This window comes from Heloderma suspectum, chromosome 4, assembly GCF_057233095.1.
Source record: "Heloderma suspectum isolate Gila_16-S chromosome 4, 16-S_ref, whole genome shotgun sequence".
Classification (NCBI taxonomy): domain Eukaryota; kingdom Metazoa; phylum Chordata; class Lepidosauria; order Squamata; family Helodermatidae; genus Heloderma; species Heloderma suspectum.
The window spans coordinates 273,133,572-273,150,391 of record NC_139461.1 but is presented as its reverse complement, the minus strand read 5'-3'; the positions used below and the strand labels follow the sequence as shown (position 1 = coordinate 273,150,391).

Sequence of the window (16,820 nt, the reverse complement as noted above, 5' to 3'; positions counted from 1 at the left end):
AGATGTGAGTGCACACAACACAAGCCCTTTCATACAAATGCTATGTTCCCTCAGGATAACATTGACTGTCCCTTGCACAGATTTTAAAACAAACCTTAAAAACTGAAGTGAGGTATAATCAAGACATGGGCAGAAAAGTACCTAATGACCTGATCTCAGTGAAATTGACAAACTTCCTTGCTTCTCCTGCAATATGTGCAGCTGACTACTCTTAGCCTTTGTCTTTTCCCCACAATCAGACTTTTTCTCTTCTTCACTACCCCTTTCCCCTTTCTAGTGCTCTTTTTCTGACCATCTGTGAGAGTCAGAGCTCTCTTTTTGATGTCTTACGTTTGCTGTTTTCCACACACTTTCAATACAAGTACCACTATACCCTGTCATTTCTTTGGGGCTGATGTTTTCAAGGTCTTGGTTTTGTTTTCTCTTTGCAGTTTTGCAAGTAAAATTAGAAACCCTTTCCCTTCTCTCCTCCCTGCAGATAATTTGCTGTGAGAAAAGTTTTGGTTGTCATGCTTGGGGTGTGTTTGATACTCTTTCTATGATGCTTCCTGTTCCCTCCCTCTCTCTCTCTCTCAATGGATCCAGATGGCTCTAACCTTTCATTCAGCACTTACAGCCTTAGCTTCTTTCCTTCCTTTTGTCTCATTCAGAGAGCGGGATTGAGGGAGGGCACAGAGGAGAAATCTAAGCCACCTCGGCACAGGGCTCCCGAAAGTGACACTGGGGATGAGGAACAAGACCAGGAGAGAGACTCGGTCTTCCTGAAGGACAACCACTTGGCCATTGAGCGCAAGTGCTCAAGTATCACCGTCAGCTCAACTTCCAGCCTCGAGGCTGAGGTGGACTTCACAGTCATTGGTGACTACCACAGCGCAGCCTTCGAAGACTTCTCCCGGAGTTTGCCTGAGCTTGACAAGGAAAAGAGCGAGGGAGAAGCAGAGGGTCAAATTTCTTCTGAGGAATCTGACAAACCAGCTCCCAGGGAGGAAGATGATATCAAGGATGGTGATAAGGTTCCCCAAGTAATCCCAGAAGAGGTACAAAAGGGAGCCATGGTACACAGATGTGGCTAAGTGTACTCATTTACAGTGTTGTCTGTCTTGGCATTTGCATTGCTTGATTGATTGTCCATTTCACACCTTTGGCAGAACAAATCTATTTCCAAACAACAACAGAACATCTTCTGAAGTATTTTTACCTACCTTCATAAATGTTGTTGTTGTCTTGAGTGCATGATTGTTTTTGACATCCTAATGCATGTTTGTCCTGTAAGTGACCTTATGCATCTAACCATGAAGTACCATCATACTTTAACCCACTGTATTTGTCTGGCTGTTCAACCATAGCTCTAGGGGTGGGTTTGGGTGTCCTCTGTGTTGCATGAACTCAAAAATAACATGTACTGAAGAAACTTAATTTCTGTATAAATTGTGACTACTGTTGAGATGAGCAGCTTTTAGGAAGATAGCTGAGTGAAATGACAACAGTTTATTCTGGTTTTCTTAAGTTGGATGGGTGGAATAGTTATATTAATTCTTAATATTAATAAGAATAGTTAAATTAACTGTCCACAGACTAACTGAAAAATAGTGATCAAAACAAAGAGAAAATACTGGGGGAAACAATACTATGCCTGGGAATCTTGAATTCAGTCAAATGTTACAGATTTGCCAGAGCAAGCCTCACATAAGACACTTGACTTCAGTATTTTAGTCCTGTTAATGGAGCCCTCTTACTATAAATCACTGGAGTTCTTACCTTACTTTTCCAGTCTGAATTTTAATTGCATTCTCCGAGAGTATTATCTTCACTGGAATCCTTTACTTCATCGCTGTGGCTTAGGTTTTCAGTCAGTCCTCCCTGGTGTTTAAAAACCACACATGCCCTTTGCAGTAAAAGAATTATTGAGCTCAAGCTAAGCAAAGACTATGCTAGAGTAACTTCATGCCATCCTACAAGGTGCAAAAATTAAAGTGTGGGGGATTTTTGTGCACAAAACAGCATTTTTGTGCAGTTAAATAGAGCTTGGACTGTTGCTGAATTCTTTTGTTCTTTTGGTAGTCATCAATTGTGAAAACAGAAACTGTGAAAAAAGCAGAAGCAGAGGCCTCTGTGCAGCACAGAATCATTGCAACAGAAATTACACAGGTAATTCTTAAATTCTATTCTGTTGCACTCTTGTGTTTATTCTGCAGCATAGCACTGAATAACTCCATTGGGAAAGCATCACACTAAGATCACATCTGCACTGGAAGGTTGCTTTTGCTGAAGTGCAAGGGATAGTATGGCATACTTTCCAGTTCGTTATTCTGACAATACAGGACTCATTGATATGCCTATTGTATGGTGTGTTTAAAACACTGCAGTCCTTTCTGATACCTCTAAAGCATTAACAGCCCAATCGATAACCAAGTGTAACTCCAATATATGGAATGGGACTAGATTGATGTAAAATCTTTACTGAAGTAAAAGAGAACAAATAATGTCTTTTTAAAGACTGCAGATTTCACTTAACCTGTATCTTTATCGACACACCATGTTTTCCCTTTTCATTTTCAGGTTGATGGTACCACCACAGGTGGAAAAGAAACAATAACCACTTCCCACATTGTCAGCACAGAAACCATATCAACGACCTCAGTAAGTAGCCAGGAGGGGAGGCTGGTGGGGCCAAAACTCATTTATGCCCCTCAGAATTACAGCTTGCAACAACATACTCTCTTACCTAGTTTCTTCCTCTTTTGCTTATGTGCCTGCTTGTTCTGAGTCATGCTGGCTTCTCTCCGGTGGCCTTATGTCTTTATTTCCAATAAGAATTTTCCTCCTGATTACAGTAAGCCTATCAGTATCACCACAGAAGTTATGTGTTACAGCAGAAACAGATATATGGTAAAGATTTACCATGCACATATTTCTTCCATGTAACATGTGAGACAGCAAAATGTTTTTCTAGTGATGTACAAACGTACTCCAAGTGAGTTCATTATTTATTCAGAAAATAAACTTGTTATGTAGGCTTGGATGAGCGTTCTTGCTCAAAGCAAACTCTTGTTCCATGTAAATTAGCTTTGGCACATGTGCGATATCAAAGCGCATTTTGAGAGCTGTGGTTTGGAATCACATAGTGCCTCCTTGGAGCCAGAGCTGTGGTGGCAGTGACAATGACAAGGGAAGCTGCTAAGGAGACTATAGGAGAACTAAAAATGTAGTGGGGGGGCAGTGCCGAGTCCTCCTCCTCCTTGAGAAGCTGCAGTGGTAGTGAGGAGCGAAGTGGCACCGGATTAGGCAATAAAAGAGTTAATCCAACCAATGCAGCGCATGCGCAGAAATGCCAGATTAGGCAAGGAAATGGTTAATCCAACACCGTGCATGTGCAGAAGTGACATTGTTTAGATAGAGACTACGCATACTCAGAAGCTTGCGATCTGTTCTGAACGTAACAGTGAATTTGTAAACGGCCGGTCCAAGCTCGTTAAAAAAATGAGGATTATGAACGAGCGAGGTTCAACCAGTGAGCAGACTAATTACAAAATTTGGTAGCATCACTAGTTTTTTCTACCATGTATGCATCACAGAAAATTCTTTGGGGACCCAGAACTAGGAATGGGGGAGAATTTCATTCAGTTTTCATATTTATGCGAATTTAACAAATTTGCACGTCTCAAATCAATATGCAAACGAGAATGCAGTAGTTGCACTTCTCTGGATTTTGCTATAAAGTCCCCCAAATAAAGAATGCATACAAAAATGGGTATACTAGGGGAAAGTGCACACAAAAATACATATACTAGTGAAAAAAATGTACAAAAAGCCATACAAATTTCCGTGTGTGTGTGTGTATACACATACACACATACATACAACCACGCAAACTGATGTGAAAACAGGATGGAAAAAACTGAAGGCTGGAATAATGAGAAACCAAAACTGATAAGGACAGTATCCAGTCCTTTCCGCACTAGTGGGACCCACTGCTAGCACAGCAGGCAGCTATGCTCATTTCCAAAATGGGGCAGAGCTTGCAGAAGGAAGCTCCACTGACCTGTCTCAATCTGGAAATGAGTGTTTCCTCTTGTTGGCCCTGGCTGTTCACCATATGCTTATTCATGTTGGGCACACGGAGAAAAGCAGGTTTTGTAGCTTCTTCACATATTACAAGGAAGAAACAGATACTCACTAAATCTTTACCTGCACCTGCTTCTGCTGTAATGTCTGTAAAGGCCCTAAGCGAGTCTAACTAGCAGCTGACTTGCAAGTCTGTACTGAAAACATTTAGGAACAAGCATAGGCGACAACTATGTTTGCGTGGCTCAAGTAGGGGGTCACCTGTAGGGAAGGTATGTGTGGTGTGGATGGGTCGGCATGAAAGGATCCTACCTAATGACAGGAAAGTTGTGTAGGTTTGTCTTTGAATGCCTTCCAGCTCTGTAATTCCAAATGCTATTTCTAAAATATGATGTGATATATAAAGATAGAAACCTGATGCTGTGTGTGTGTGTGTGTGTGTGTGTGTGTATGGGGGCAGGGACATGCTGCTATGGAGTGTTACTCCTATATCATGGGTTATTGTTGTGCTGCTTCAAAATTGCAGATATGATCAATTGGGCATTTACACATAAGATTCAGTTATCTATGTGGGTGGTAGACAAACAAACCCTGCTAGCAGGAGAGGTAAAGACAACAAAAACTGGAGGAACAGACTTTTGGCGAGGCATAATCCATTGACATGTAAGGACCACCTGCTCCCATATGAACCTAGCTTTTTGTTGAGAGCCAGAGAGTCCTTTTCAGAGGTTTTCCCAACCCTCAAAGCATAGGCAAATTGTGACCATAGATAGGGCCTTTTCAGTGGTGGCATACCTGCTTCTAGATACCCATCCTCAAGGTACCTTCTCTGTTGTGTTTCAGGGACCAAATGAAGACTATTTTATTTTTCAGGCCTTTTATTTGTTTTGCCGTTTTTGCAATTTCTATAGTTTATAATGATACTCTTTACAATAAATGTTATAGATGAGATTGTTTTTCATTTATCCATTTTATATTTTTGTTACCCCAAACTGGAAGGTGGAGTACAAATGTTTTAGCAAAATAAATAAATGTGTAAGCACTAGGTTTGCTTCTAATTTGGCAGGAATTAAAGTCACATATGAGGTGCAGAAGATCCTGTGGGAATGTGGGGGCAACACAAATATTCTGAATGGCATTAAGCAGCTACATAAACAAGCCCTGGATGCCAGCGATTGAGAATCCCCCTCATTCGTTGAACTCCAGGGTGGAGTTAATGGTTATAGAGCAAGTGTTGCCCACATGTGACAGAGTTAGAGGATGGGACTTCTTATGGTTTCAGTTAAGATGTTTCTTGACTGCTGTTGCCCCTTGTCGATTTGGTTATCCCCATACACCCCAGCTCATGTAAAAACTGTGTGTTTTTTAGGATCTTGGCACCAAGCCTGGGAAGGGCACAACAGAACTTCGCTCCATCTCTCCAGTAAGTGATTTTATATTTGTGGGTCTTTGAGGAATAGATATCTTGAGAGTGTTGGTATACATATAATGCCCGACAGCCCTGCCACACACACACACACGAACACACAGAGAGTCGGCATTTCTTGAGGCATCCTCCCATCTTCTTTCCAGCATCAGTAATGGGAGAACAAAGTTCCATGCAATTTTGAATCACAGAAGCAGTAGGATTGGTGAACTATCTCCAGTTGGCCCAAGGCCCTGTAAGCCCATCAAAGTGGTATGACAGATCTTGGTATTGGAGAATGATTAAGTACATATGAAACTTTTTTTTAACTACTGGAAGACCACTAAATCTACTGTTGTAGTCATTCTTGGCTGCCATCAACCCCCAGAAACCACATACATACTCACACACACTTGCGCACGCTCCTAGCAAGCAAACCACCATCTGCCCTTTTAATCTGACTCATGCACTGGCTACTTAGCAGCTACTCGTATGATGATATAATTAAATTTGTCTGACTATGGCTGACAGGAGCGCTGATCTTTTTATCATGCTTGTGAATGGATGTCCCTTTTTCACTCAAGAAGGTTAGGGCTTTAGTTTACCAGCATGGTTCCTTCTATGCATACTGCCTTTTGCAGAAAACACAGAAGAAGCAGGAAGCTGACATTAAAAGTAAATGTGACTGTCATTCCTGATCTCCACTGTAAGGTTGTATAGGTCTGTTACGGTGCTCTTTCCACTCATTAAGATCTACCAGAGCTTCTCATTTCAAGTAGTGAGACAGTGCAGAGCCTTCTTGAGTTTGACCCCAACATTATGTATCACCTTACCTAGAAAAGCTCACTAGAACCTGTTCATGTAGGCCTTTCAGAAGGTTGCTGCTGTTTTCCTCTTCAGACAAGCCTGCCAAGAGATAGAGTGAGCTAATCTGGGCAGATATGTAATTCTGTATGGTACATTTGAATTCTGACAATGACTCTATATTTTAATGAAACTGTTTTAAAGAAATTTGCTCCAGTAGATCATTGTTAGCTGCTTCAGATGATAGAGAGAGTGTAATACAAATACACTCAAACGAACATACATAGTACTAGAAAAGATAAGGATCTATGGAGCTGCCGTATACAAAGTCAGACTCTTGGCTTATTTAATACCCAGTACTATTTACTTTTGACTGGTAGTGACTTGTCCAGGTCTTGGGGAGAGGCCTTTCCTATCCCTGCTACGTATTGGATCCTTTCAATCTGATATGTCAATAATTGGACCTGAGAGCTTCTACATGCAAAGCATTTACTCTCACTGAACTATGGCCCTCCTTGGCAAGGAGCACACTCCCCCCAAAATGTCATGAAGATGATTGTTTTTCTATGATAAGCCCTTGCCCAAGACCCGGAGAAACTGGCAGTTTGCTGACATGGATGGTGCTTTGCATGTTTTTGTAGATCACCAGTAGTGCCGTTGGGAAAGAAGCCTTCACCAGCCTTTTTGGTGCCACTGCGGAAACCCTCTCCACCTCCACAACAACTCACGTTACCAAGGTAAGACCAGGGCAGGAGAGCTGAATATCAGAGCACCTCCTGCAGTTAAGGCAGCCTTCCCCAAGCTGGTGCCCTCTAGATGTGTGTTGGACTACAATTCCCATAATCTCCATCATGGCTGGGGATGGTGAAGTTATAGACCAACATATCTGAAGGGCGCTCGCTTGGGGAAGGCTGGTTTAGGAAGTGACCCAGTTCACACATAGCAACCCATGGGTTGCTGGGGTTCTGCAGGAGTGAGAGAGTGCGCTGCTTCCCACCCTCTCACTGCTGCTTCTGCTTTGCATCCAGTTTAGCAAACAGCAGAGAAATATCCTGTTCCTGTGTTGTTTGCTGCAACGTCCGAACATGGCACTCTGAGTTGAGGAACAACTCAGTCTTTAAGCCACTGTTGGTTGTTGGGTTAAAATTCTGGGTAGTTTGACCCTAAACAACCCAGTTCCAGGTTTGGATGTTGCAGCAGACAGCCAAGGAATGCCTGTTCCTGGGTTGTTTGCTAAAGCGGAAGTGGTGAGCACATCACCCTGACCAACCACAGTTTAATTAATTAACCCATGGGTTGTCGTTACATGCAAAGTGGGTCAGTGTGTGCTCATGAAACCTACTTAACATGAGAAGTGGCAAAAGGTCAGTTTAATGCATTTTGCTCAAAGAAAAAGCCATGTTGAACCTATGCATTGAATACATTTTTCTCCTATTTCACTTTTCTTATAGTTAAATTACTTATGCAATTTCTTTGGGTGGCCTTGAGCAGTCCTTATTTCTTATCCCCAAAGTCCATAACTCTAAAAAGGGAATAATTGTGATAGACCTCACAGATTTGTTGTGGTTGAGTGAGACAAAAGGTAACTTACAAAGCACTTTACACATTGGAAGTGCTATATTAATTCGGAAAATGTGTTATCTTCCTCATTCCAGACTGTGAAAGGAGGCTTTTCTGAAACCAGAATAGAAAAGCGAATCATCATAACAGGAGATGAAGATGTGGACCAAGACCAGGTGTGAAGGAAATCTGTATAAGGCTGTCGGTAGTTTACAAAGTTCTTAGGAAGCTTTGAATCCCTATATTGAAATGTTAAGAAGGCCAGAATCCCCAAATTCTGCCCTCTTCATACAGTTTGTTCCAGTTCTGAATACAACAGAGATAGTGGTAAAGATGGGAGTCCCCCATATTTGTATATAGCAGACCCCAGAACTGATCACCCTTGTGATACATTGACCTAGTGTCACAATAACATAAGGGGGGGGGGGATCATAGCCAGGTCCTGTTCCAGAGGTATACATGCATAGCATTTTCCTATGCACATGTATGTATCTACATACGCAGATATCCTGAGCATCTTTGATAGCATCATTCATACATTAGAATGAAAAAATTGTTGCAAAACTGTGAGTTTTCTTTAACAATGAACAGAGTTCTGTGTGTCCTCAGGAAAATTCCTTTTTTTATTATTCCTACATGTTCTTGACTTGTTGTCTGCTGAAGTGAACTGGTATTAAATATTCAGTGTTTTCTTTCCATAGGCTTTGGCTTTGGCAATCAAGGAGGCAAAACTGCAGCACCCTGACATGCTGGTAACCAAAGCTGTAGTATATAGAGAAACAGACCCATCTCCAGAGGAAAAGGACAAGAAGCCTCAGGTGCGCAGAGATGTGGGAAGGTGTTATTGTATGATGTAGCAACTAGTCAAGCAACATGGGAAAATAAATAAATGATACAGAAAGTCAGTGCTTTCTAGCTGCCAAAACAGGCAGAGCTGTACTAAGGGAACAATGTCCACTCTCAAAAGAGATCAGGCCCCTGTCCTTCATCCACACCAATATGTGAATGGGTGCTGCTTGACTTGGACAATGATCATAACTATGGTGGCAAAGGCAAAGTTGTGAGCAATGTTAGGTGGCCATGTTGTCTGTTCAGGTTTATTACCAAAAAGGTTAAGTGCAAGCCTTCTTGCCACAGAATGGCACAAAAAGTGGTTTTCAAACTGTTGGACTGGGAGCCGGGAGATCCGGGTTCTAGTCCCCACTCAGCCATGGAAGCTCACTGGGTGACTTTGGGCCAGTCACAGACTCTCAGCCCAACCTACCTCACAGGGTTGTTGTGAGGATAAAATGGAGAGAAGGAGGAAAATGTAAGCCGCCTTGGGTTCCTTGCAAGAGGAAAAAAGGCAGGATATAAATGCGATAAAATAAAAAATAAATTTTTGAATTCATATCAGAGGTTTCTGCTTGAGCAGATTGGTACCAGTGGACAAGCTGCCCAAGCAACAATTTGCCCATAATTACTGACCTTGTCCTGTAACTTGCCATGCAAGTGTTGGGCACTTTCTACAGTGCCCAACTGTGCATCACACAGTGCAACAACTATAACAAACAGGCCTGGCCGGTGCCTTGTGATAACTGTGGGTGCATCTCAGAATACACTCCAGAATCCACTGTGATATGTAGCAATTCCATAGCTGATATGCAAGGTTTCCCTGTCAAAGAGAGCTTCAGCTATTGGGTGGTATAGAAATGTAATTAATACATACATAAATTTGTGTGGAAAGGATTTCTACAGATTATAAATCTGAGAACCTGGTGCTCTTGATGTAACCAACCTGCAGCAGGTGGTAGTGCTGCTACCTCACTTGATATACCTAGATGCCACTTTAGATGCAGTGCTAGAAATCTATTCACGTTATTGCAGCTAAAGCTGCCCCTCAGAACTGAAGTGCCAGAGTCAATCTTGCTGACTGCCCTGATAAAAATGGTACATCATACTCACTGATTTGTTTATTTACTTCCATTCTCCTTGTACAGGAATCTTGACCTTCGTGTTTCTAGAAGGTGGCATCTCTATTTTAACTTTCGAGTAAAGAAGGGGCCTTTATGCTGGATTCCTCAATAAGACATAGAACGTCGTGGCTGCAAGAATAATGTTGAGAGACAAAAAAATAAAAATAAAAAGGAATAGCAAATATATTATATATTATATATACAGGAAACAAAATGCATCCTTGCACTGCTGCTATATGCTGGAGATTAATTACAAACAGCAACATCAGCAACAAACAAAACCAACCACCTCTTCAAATAAAATGGAGAATTGACTGGACTGATCTAAAAGAAAAAAAAAACCATGATGGTAATAATATTATTAACAATACAATAAATCACCATTCTGCATGTTACATTTAAAGGATACATAACTCATTTGTTGCACACTGAATGGAAAAGCAAAAATGCTTTGCAACAAAGCAAGATATCAACAAGCAAAACAAGCAGAAGTACAAAATGATTCCCTGCATAGGAAAGAATCTAAAACCATTCACTTGTATAATTCTTGTTTAATTATTTTCTGATTTGGGATGTGTGGTGATCACTCTTTCTCTTCACTCCATGCTACTTCTGTTGCTTCATTTTTTGGGTTCTCTTATTTTCCCAACCCCTGTCCTTTTTTTTTAACCTTTCCTCCCTATATCCAGTCCCTTGTTCTACTGAAGATAATTAAGACAGGATTTCACCTAAACAAAACAAAACAAAATGATATGTATATGATTTCTCATTGATCAAAGTACAGCCTGTAGAGGTTTCATATGGATGTGCTTTTAAGTTATGTATATTATATATAACTGGGAGGGTGGGGAACGATATTAAAACAAATTAAACAGTGCTGATAAGTATGACAATGACATTTTTACATGATAATTATTTGTTTGACTGTGCTTAATGTATTACGAGATTCTTAGATCATGCCGATAGCCCATGAAAACAGAGCAGGAAAAAAATCACTAATTCTCTCTGGGGATGGTATTTGTCTGTCACTAACCTGGCTGTGCTCTTGCAAAAGGGATTGGCATTGTGACACAACAGTGTTTGTAATTGGTTGGTTGGTGATAAGGCAGCATTCAGCACCATAGGAAGGAAGACAGAATGGATCAGTGTTACTGCAATCCAGTTAGAGTCACTAAAACATGCCAGTCCACAATCTCTCCCTCATCCTCTAGGCCCAGGAAATGGAGGTCACCTTGGGGACATCAGCTCAGGTTGCTTAATCATTCACAGACTTTCGGTATCTAGAAGTCTTTGATCTCTCAGACCTAAATGTCTAGCCGGAGCAAAGCTATTACGACCTGTGTGTCAGTTCTTCAAAACTACATTTAGTTCCAAACCTACCCCCCCCTAGCCCCCGCTTCTGGCCATAATACTCCATCTTTAGCTCCATGCCTGAAATGGGTCTGACAGCTCTTCAAGGAAAGTGTCCGAGCTGAGCAAGGAGGCATCCCTGTCCTGCTCCCTGCATGCTCCATGAGTCTATTTTCCATGATCACACTAGATTCTGCAGAGAATATCCAGCGGGTGGGGAACCAGGCTGAAATAGTACCGCTCCCTTTCACATACAATCAATCCCTACGCTTGCACAGACTAGAGCCAGGGTTTATTAATGAACAAACGACACACTGTTTCTTGAAAGTGCATCCATCCAGATTACAGAAAGTTGTGAAGCTTGGGAAGACAGGCCAGTGAACACCATAAGGGCAGACGCTGCTCAGGCGTGAGGAAGGCGCTAAATCTAACTGCTGTGCTACTGATGGAACCTGAAACTTTGATGTCTTACTTTATTCCTTTCCATTAATTGTTTTCATCTGCTTCATGAAAGGGGGAGCTAGAGCAGATGCAGAATGTAAGGGGGAACATAACCAAAGTTAGCCAGTTTCCAAGTGGAACAGCCAGTGGCTCCAGATGTCAGAGGCCAACAAACACTGCACCATGCTTGCCTTTTATCTCCCCTCCTCAAAACATATTTGATACTTGGAGAAGAAGGACGTCTAACTAGTGCCCGCAATTGGGATCTAAAGAACTTATGGAGAAAGGCCTACCTGAGTACAGTCATTGCGATAAGATGGGCAAATCCCATGCAGTAAACTGCCACTGTAAAAAGCACTGGGCCATTGGTCATTCCAGTTGTCTGCTACTATGGCTTCCAAAAATTAGATCTGCTTCTGGCATGCAGGCATGTCCTAAGTAAGCATTGAGAGCATAAACACAGACTTTATGCTATAGGAATCATTTCCATTTCTCATGTATCCAAACATATGCTTCTCTGAATTTTATGTGAAAAATATTCTTTTTTTCCACCTCCTGCTGCTCTTCAGGACCACATGCTACCCCAGAACCAAAAAGTAAAGAAACACACACACATACAAATGAAACACACAGCACTCCAAATCATTCTTTAAATCAAAAACTTGTGTTTTCAGTTAAAAATGTAACCCAAATCTAGGGGAATCGTGGTGGCATCATTATGTTAGGCATTATGCCTGTTCACATTACAAGGGCAGGGAGGAAATCTCCCCTCCCAAACATCGCATTTTTGGATTTCAAAACAAAATCATCTCAAAAGTCACCACTGAGTAGCTAGATGGAAAGTATGATCCCACTTACCCTGGTATGTACTGGGATAAGTGAGTCTGCCACTAAAACCTGTGGAGGTGAACTGCTTCAAAACCAACATGTGCAAGACCAGAATCCAACTCTGGGTAATCAGAGGAAAACTAAAATAGACTTGTTTCTTTGGATTCCTTCCACAGCTTGTCTGATGGGTAGCCATTAACAAAAACTAGATTTTTGTTCACCTAGCAAGATATGGCTTATATATAGAAATCTATATAAATATATATATATAAATATATATATAATATTTATTATTTGTGGTAGTGTTGAAGCCATGCATAATTTTTAAGGTCACAGTTTCCTCTCACCTTGATCACCACTATTGCTGCCATCTGATATAGCTGGTCACTCTTCTTTCTTTCTTTTTTGGGGGCTTTTCCACTGAAGGGGGTGGGAAGTGCAACTGCTTGTTTGCAACAAATCCCACAAGTTGATTCCAAAACCGGCCAGCTATTGCATGGACTAATAATATTCATAATTCTCTTTTTAATTTGAGAAGCACCTTACCAACCAACTACAATGCCCTCTCATTCCTTCACTAATTCCTCTGTCCTCCTCGCTGCTTCATTCCTATTTTTGTCCCCCACCCCTTTCAATCATATCCTCTTTCAGTGCTTGGTGGTGTATGCGTGTGTGCTCACTGTTCTTGTATTCAATAAAAGTGAAATAAATGTGTTTGATGCTCAACCACTTTGTGGCTTGCACTGACTTTTCTCTTAGAAAGGAGGGCAGTGGAGACTCTTGAGGGGGCTAGCTCGGAAATTCAGGACTCTACATTAAGACATGAGCTGTTGGCACACTGCGCGTGAGAGGATGGAGACATTCTATAGAAGGATGCAGGCCTAACTGTGAAGAGCTACTTGGAAGATAAGAATAACAGAGTTCGATCAATTCTAAGTCACCGTAGAATAAGCCCTGCCCTAGCTGTCTGCACTCATGCACTAAGTCCATGGCTTTCCAGCTTCTATTGTTGAGCTCACCTCTTCCCCATGCCTATCCTTTGTCCTCCGTTGCTCATAATTCTGTTGCTATCATTCCCATTTGTCTGTCATATTTCTAGGTGCCAGTATGGGTACTTTTATCCCAGGGGTGTTGAGCCTAAGGGCCAAAAACCGTTTCAGAAAAGTTAGGGGGGGGGGGCTGCATTCCAAAGGGGGAAAAGGCAAAAGGGGACAGACCTCAAAGCAAAAAGGGTGGGGCCAAAATACAAAAAAACCCCAGAATATTTTAGCTTAAAGCTCTTACTGCTAATAACTAGGCCTTAGGAGAGGCATTTCAGCTTTATAGGTTGGGGACAAAACTGCACAAAAGCTGGCAAACCCCCAAATGATTGGTGGCTAGAAGAAAGGGTTGGGCTGGTAGAGGGGGCATGGCCATCTGGGGAATATTGGAGGCCCATGGGCCTGAAGTTCTACACCCCTGCATGATTCCTGCATTCTGGTTCTTTACTCTTTGAAGAGCTCTGTATGTGGGTGGGAATGTTGTGCCGGAAGGCTTTTAAGTAGAAACTGCCAGGCCTGCATCTGGGGGGAAACCCCCCCATCAGTTTATAGAGATTACATACAAACAAGAACCAACATAGGATGTTTTATCCCTGTAGGGCAGACTTCCCCAACCTGGTACCATCCTGATGTTTTGGACTTCACCTCCCATCAGCCTCTGCCAACATGGCCAAGGGGAAGGAATACTGGGAGTTGTCACCCAAAACATCCAGAGGGCACCAAGTTGGGGAAGGCCTCATGGGTCTTGACTCCACAGCCAATGCAGATTATCTCACCAGGTCGGCATCTGCACCATGCCTCTGGTGAGTGGTCTACTTTTTAGTGTGTTTAAAAGTTCTGTTTTTACAATTACACACTTAAACAAGAATACATCACCTGGTTAATTTTTTTTTTAAACAATGCTTGTTTTTAAACTGAAATACTGCTCTAGGGAGGGTGCTTTGTGATGTCACAGTCATCCAGCCAATCAGTGCTCTGCATAGCCCCTTCTGCTTCCAACTGTCAGAACTTGCTTTTCCTGAGGTTGATCCTCAAAAGAAGTGTATGCGTGTGACACAGCAGTGCCGTGAGTGTACTTTCTAGAAAAGGGTGCCTCCTATTTTTACGCACAACGTTCAGTCTAGAACTTGGTCCTCTGCAGCCAAGGTTGGAATGGATCAATGTGAGAAATTCTGGATTTGAGTTTAAAATTAATAGGGTAAGGAACGGCTCTTGCCCATAGCATATTTATGCACAACATCTTTATGTTCTCATTTCAATATGGTTTGTATATGAATGTAACAAAACACATCTGTTATAAATGTTCCCTTTTTGTTTTTATCCACTTAGGATAAATTTTTTTGTTTTTATCCATGTTTTTATCCACTTAGGCTGCAGTCCTAAGTGCATTTACTAGGAAGTCAAGATTATTGAAATCAGTTGCAGTGGTGGGGGTTGCATTCAAATCAGTATGTTTAGGAGAATAACCACCATTACCTGATAAGCTGTTCTAGGCTTTGCTGTTATTAACACCTTTCAAACAAGGCTGCTCTCTCAGACGCCAAGGTGTCCTCTATATTCAGTCATGTGATGCAAAGTAACATGTCTTGCAATTTCTTTTGCAAACCTTGGAAAGGAGGGAAAAACTGACACTTAATCATTTACAAATGTTACTTAATTTAGGGCCCCATCACACAAGCAGAGAATTCCACATCAATGCCGGTTCTTTCCCCATCCGGTATCAATGCAGGACTGCGTGGTTCTTTTTAGATGGCTGTCCCCATCATGTTATTTTTCATTTCTTTCCTTTTCACGGGGGTGGTGATGCCGCACAGAGGTGCTTGGGGTGTTGTGATAATTCCTCCCTCATTCCTGCCGCTTTCCCTCCCCTTGCACATTACTGGTGGATGGGGACTGACATGCAGACAGCCCCACCCACATCTCCTTGGGCCCCCTGCCTCCCTGTTCAGTGTTTTTGACAATCTCTGCCATTTACTCAGCTATTTACTCGCTGGGAATGCATAGCAGGGGGGCATCCCAGCAGGTCAAAAGCACTCTGCTGACCTGCCACTCTGCCACTCCGAGTGCCAGCTCTGCCACTCTGCCAACAAGGCTCTGTCGCCTTGTTCAGAAAGCTGCAGGCTGAAAATGTCAAGGACCCAAAATGGCACAGGCGCAAGAAGGCGACACGCCCCACAGCCCTTTGTCATCCAAAACAACTGCCCACGCTAGGGGAGAAATACACGGGAAGGTAATGGCGCTCCATTTGTGCATATCTGGGAAAATACCACATTTTTTCCATTTGAGAAAAACATGGGATAGGTGGGTGGAAATGGTGGGATAATGACTGGATGACGACGACGACGTCCTGTAATGGACCCACACAATTCAGTGAATGGCCAGTCATGAATGTGCAATAAATGAGGTGTAGAGACACCCTTACGTTCATAACCATGACTGAGGCTGAGAGAAAAACATATGACAAGACATTTGCAACAAGATGCCCATAGGGGAAAGGTCCGGTATATTGATGTAGTAACACACAGGCTAAGGCAAGAGTCCCCAACGTTTTTGGACCTATGGGCACATTTGGGAAATTGAGGAACTGTCTTGGGGCACCATAACAAAATGATTCCCACAGTAGATGTGACTAGTCATGTAATGGCTGCCATGGGGGCCTAGCTAGTCAAAACTGAGCTAAAGGAGTGGTTGGGGGGGAGAAATACTAAGGCTAGAGGCTGAGAGGGTGGGGAAGATAGCAAGGCAAAGCGGTAGAGGGAGAGAAAGAAGGAGGCTAGGGATGGGGAGGGTTCCTATATGGGGAGAGTAGGGAGAGAAAGACCAAAGGGGAAGGTCTGTGTGGGTGGAAGATGGGTAGGGCCAAAAAGCAACTTTTCTGCCTGCCTGCCTGCCTGCCTGCCTGCCTGCCTGCACACAGCTGATTTGCAGCAAGTGCAGGAGCAGGAAGGAGAACCTGGGGATCTAATGTTTTTCGAAATAAAATTTTGAAAGGGGCAGGGAGTGGAGAGCTTTAAGGGTGCCATTGGAAGTCCCAGCGGGTGCCATGTTGGGGACCCCCAGGCTAAGGAAGTATTTCGCTAGGTTACAGTGCGATATGACAGAACTCTACCTTCTTCCACTATCCCATCAAGGCACCAGCCTGTGTTGTGCATAGTGGATGAAGTCCTGAACTTGGAGCAGGGAGACCCAGATTCAGGTGTTTGTCTAGCCTCTCTGGGTGACCCTGGGCTAGTCGCGATCTCTCTGTCTACTTTACTTCACAGAGTTGTGGTGAGGATAAAATGGGGGAAGGGGATAATGTATACCCCTGAACTCATAGGAATATTTTATTTTTTATTCATGTAAATATTTATAAGCTGCCTTTCTGGACCA

At 42.6% G+C, this 16,820-nt stretch overlaps 1 protein-coding gene across 12 annotated transcripts in view; it reads left to right on the top strand.

The window, feature by feature from the left end:
- The window catches only part of EPB41L1 (erythrocyte membrane protein band 4.1 like 1), a 223,490-nt gene extending 213,298 nt beyond the window's left edge, over nucleotides 1-10,192 (top strand). For 7 of the 12 annotated variants that reach the window (XM_084853916.1, XM_084853918.1, XM_084853917.1 and 4 more), the window contains 8 exons: nucleotides 651-1,037; nucleotides 2,062-2,148; nucleotides 2,560-2,640; nucleotides 5,435-5,488; nucleotides 6,916-7,011; nucleotides 7,930-8,010; nucleotides 8,536-8,652; nucleotides 9,814-10,192. In XM_084853916.1, the coding sequence (XP_084710042.1) occupies nucleotides 651-1,037; nucleotides 2,062-2,148; nucleotides 2,560-2,640; nucleotides 5,435-5,488; nucleotides 6,916-7,011; nucleotides 7,930-8,010; nucleotides 8,536-8,652; nucleotides 9,814-9,822 (912 nt within the window). In that variant the 3' untranslated portion in view covers nucleotides 9,823-10,192. Of the gene's footprint in view, nucleotides 1-650; nucleotides 1,056-2,061; nucleotides 2,149-2,559; nucleotides 2,641-5,434; nucleotides 5,489-6,915; nucleotides 7,012-7,929; nucleotides 8,011-8,535; nucleotides 8,653-9,813 lie in introns of all 12 variants that reach the window. The other 5 variants (XM_084853915.1, XM_084853914.1, XM_084853912.1 and 2 more) reach the window with 1 other exon arrangement.
- The last annotated feature ends 6,628 nt before the right edge of the window (nucleotides 10,193-16,820 follow it).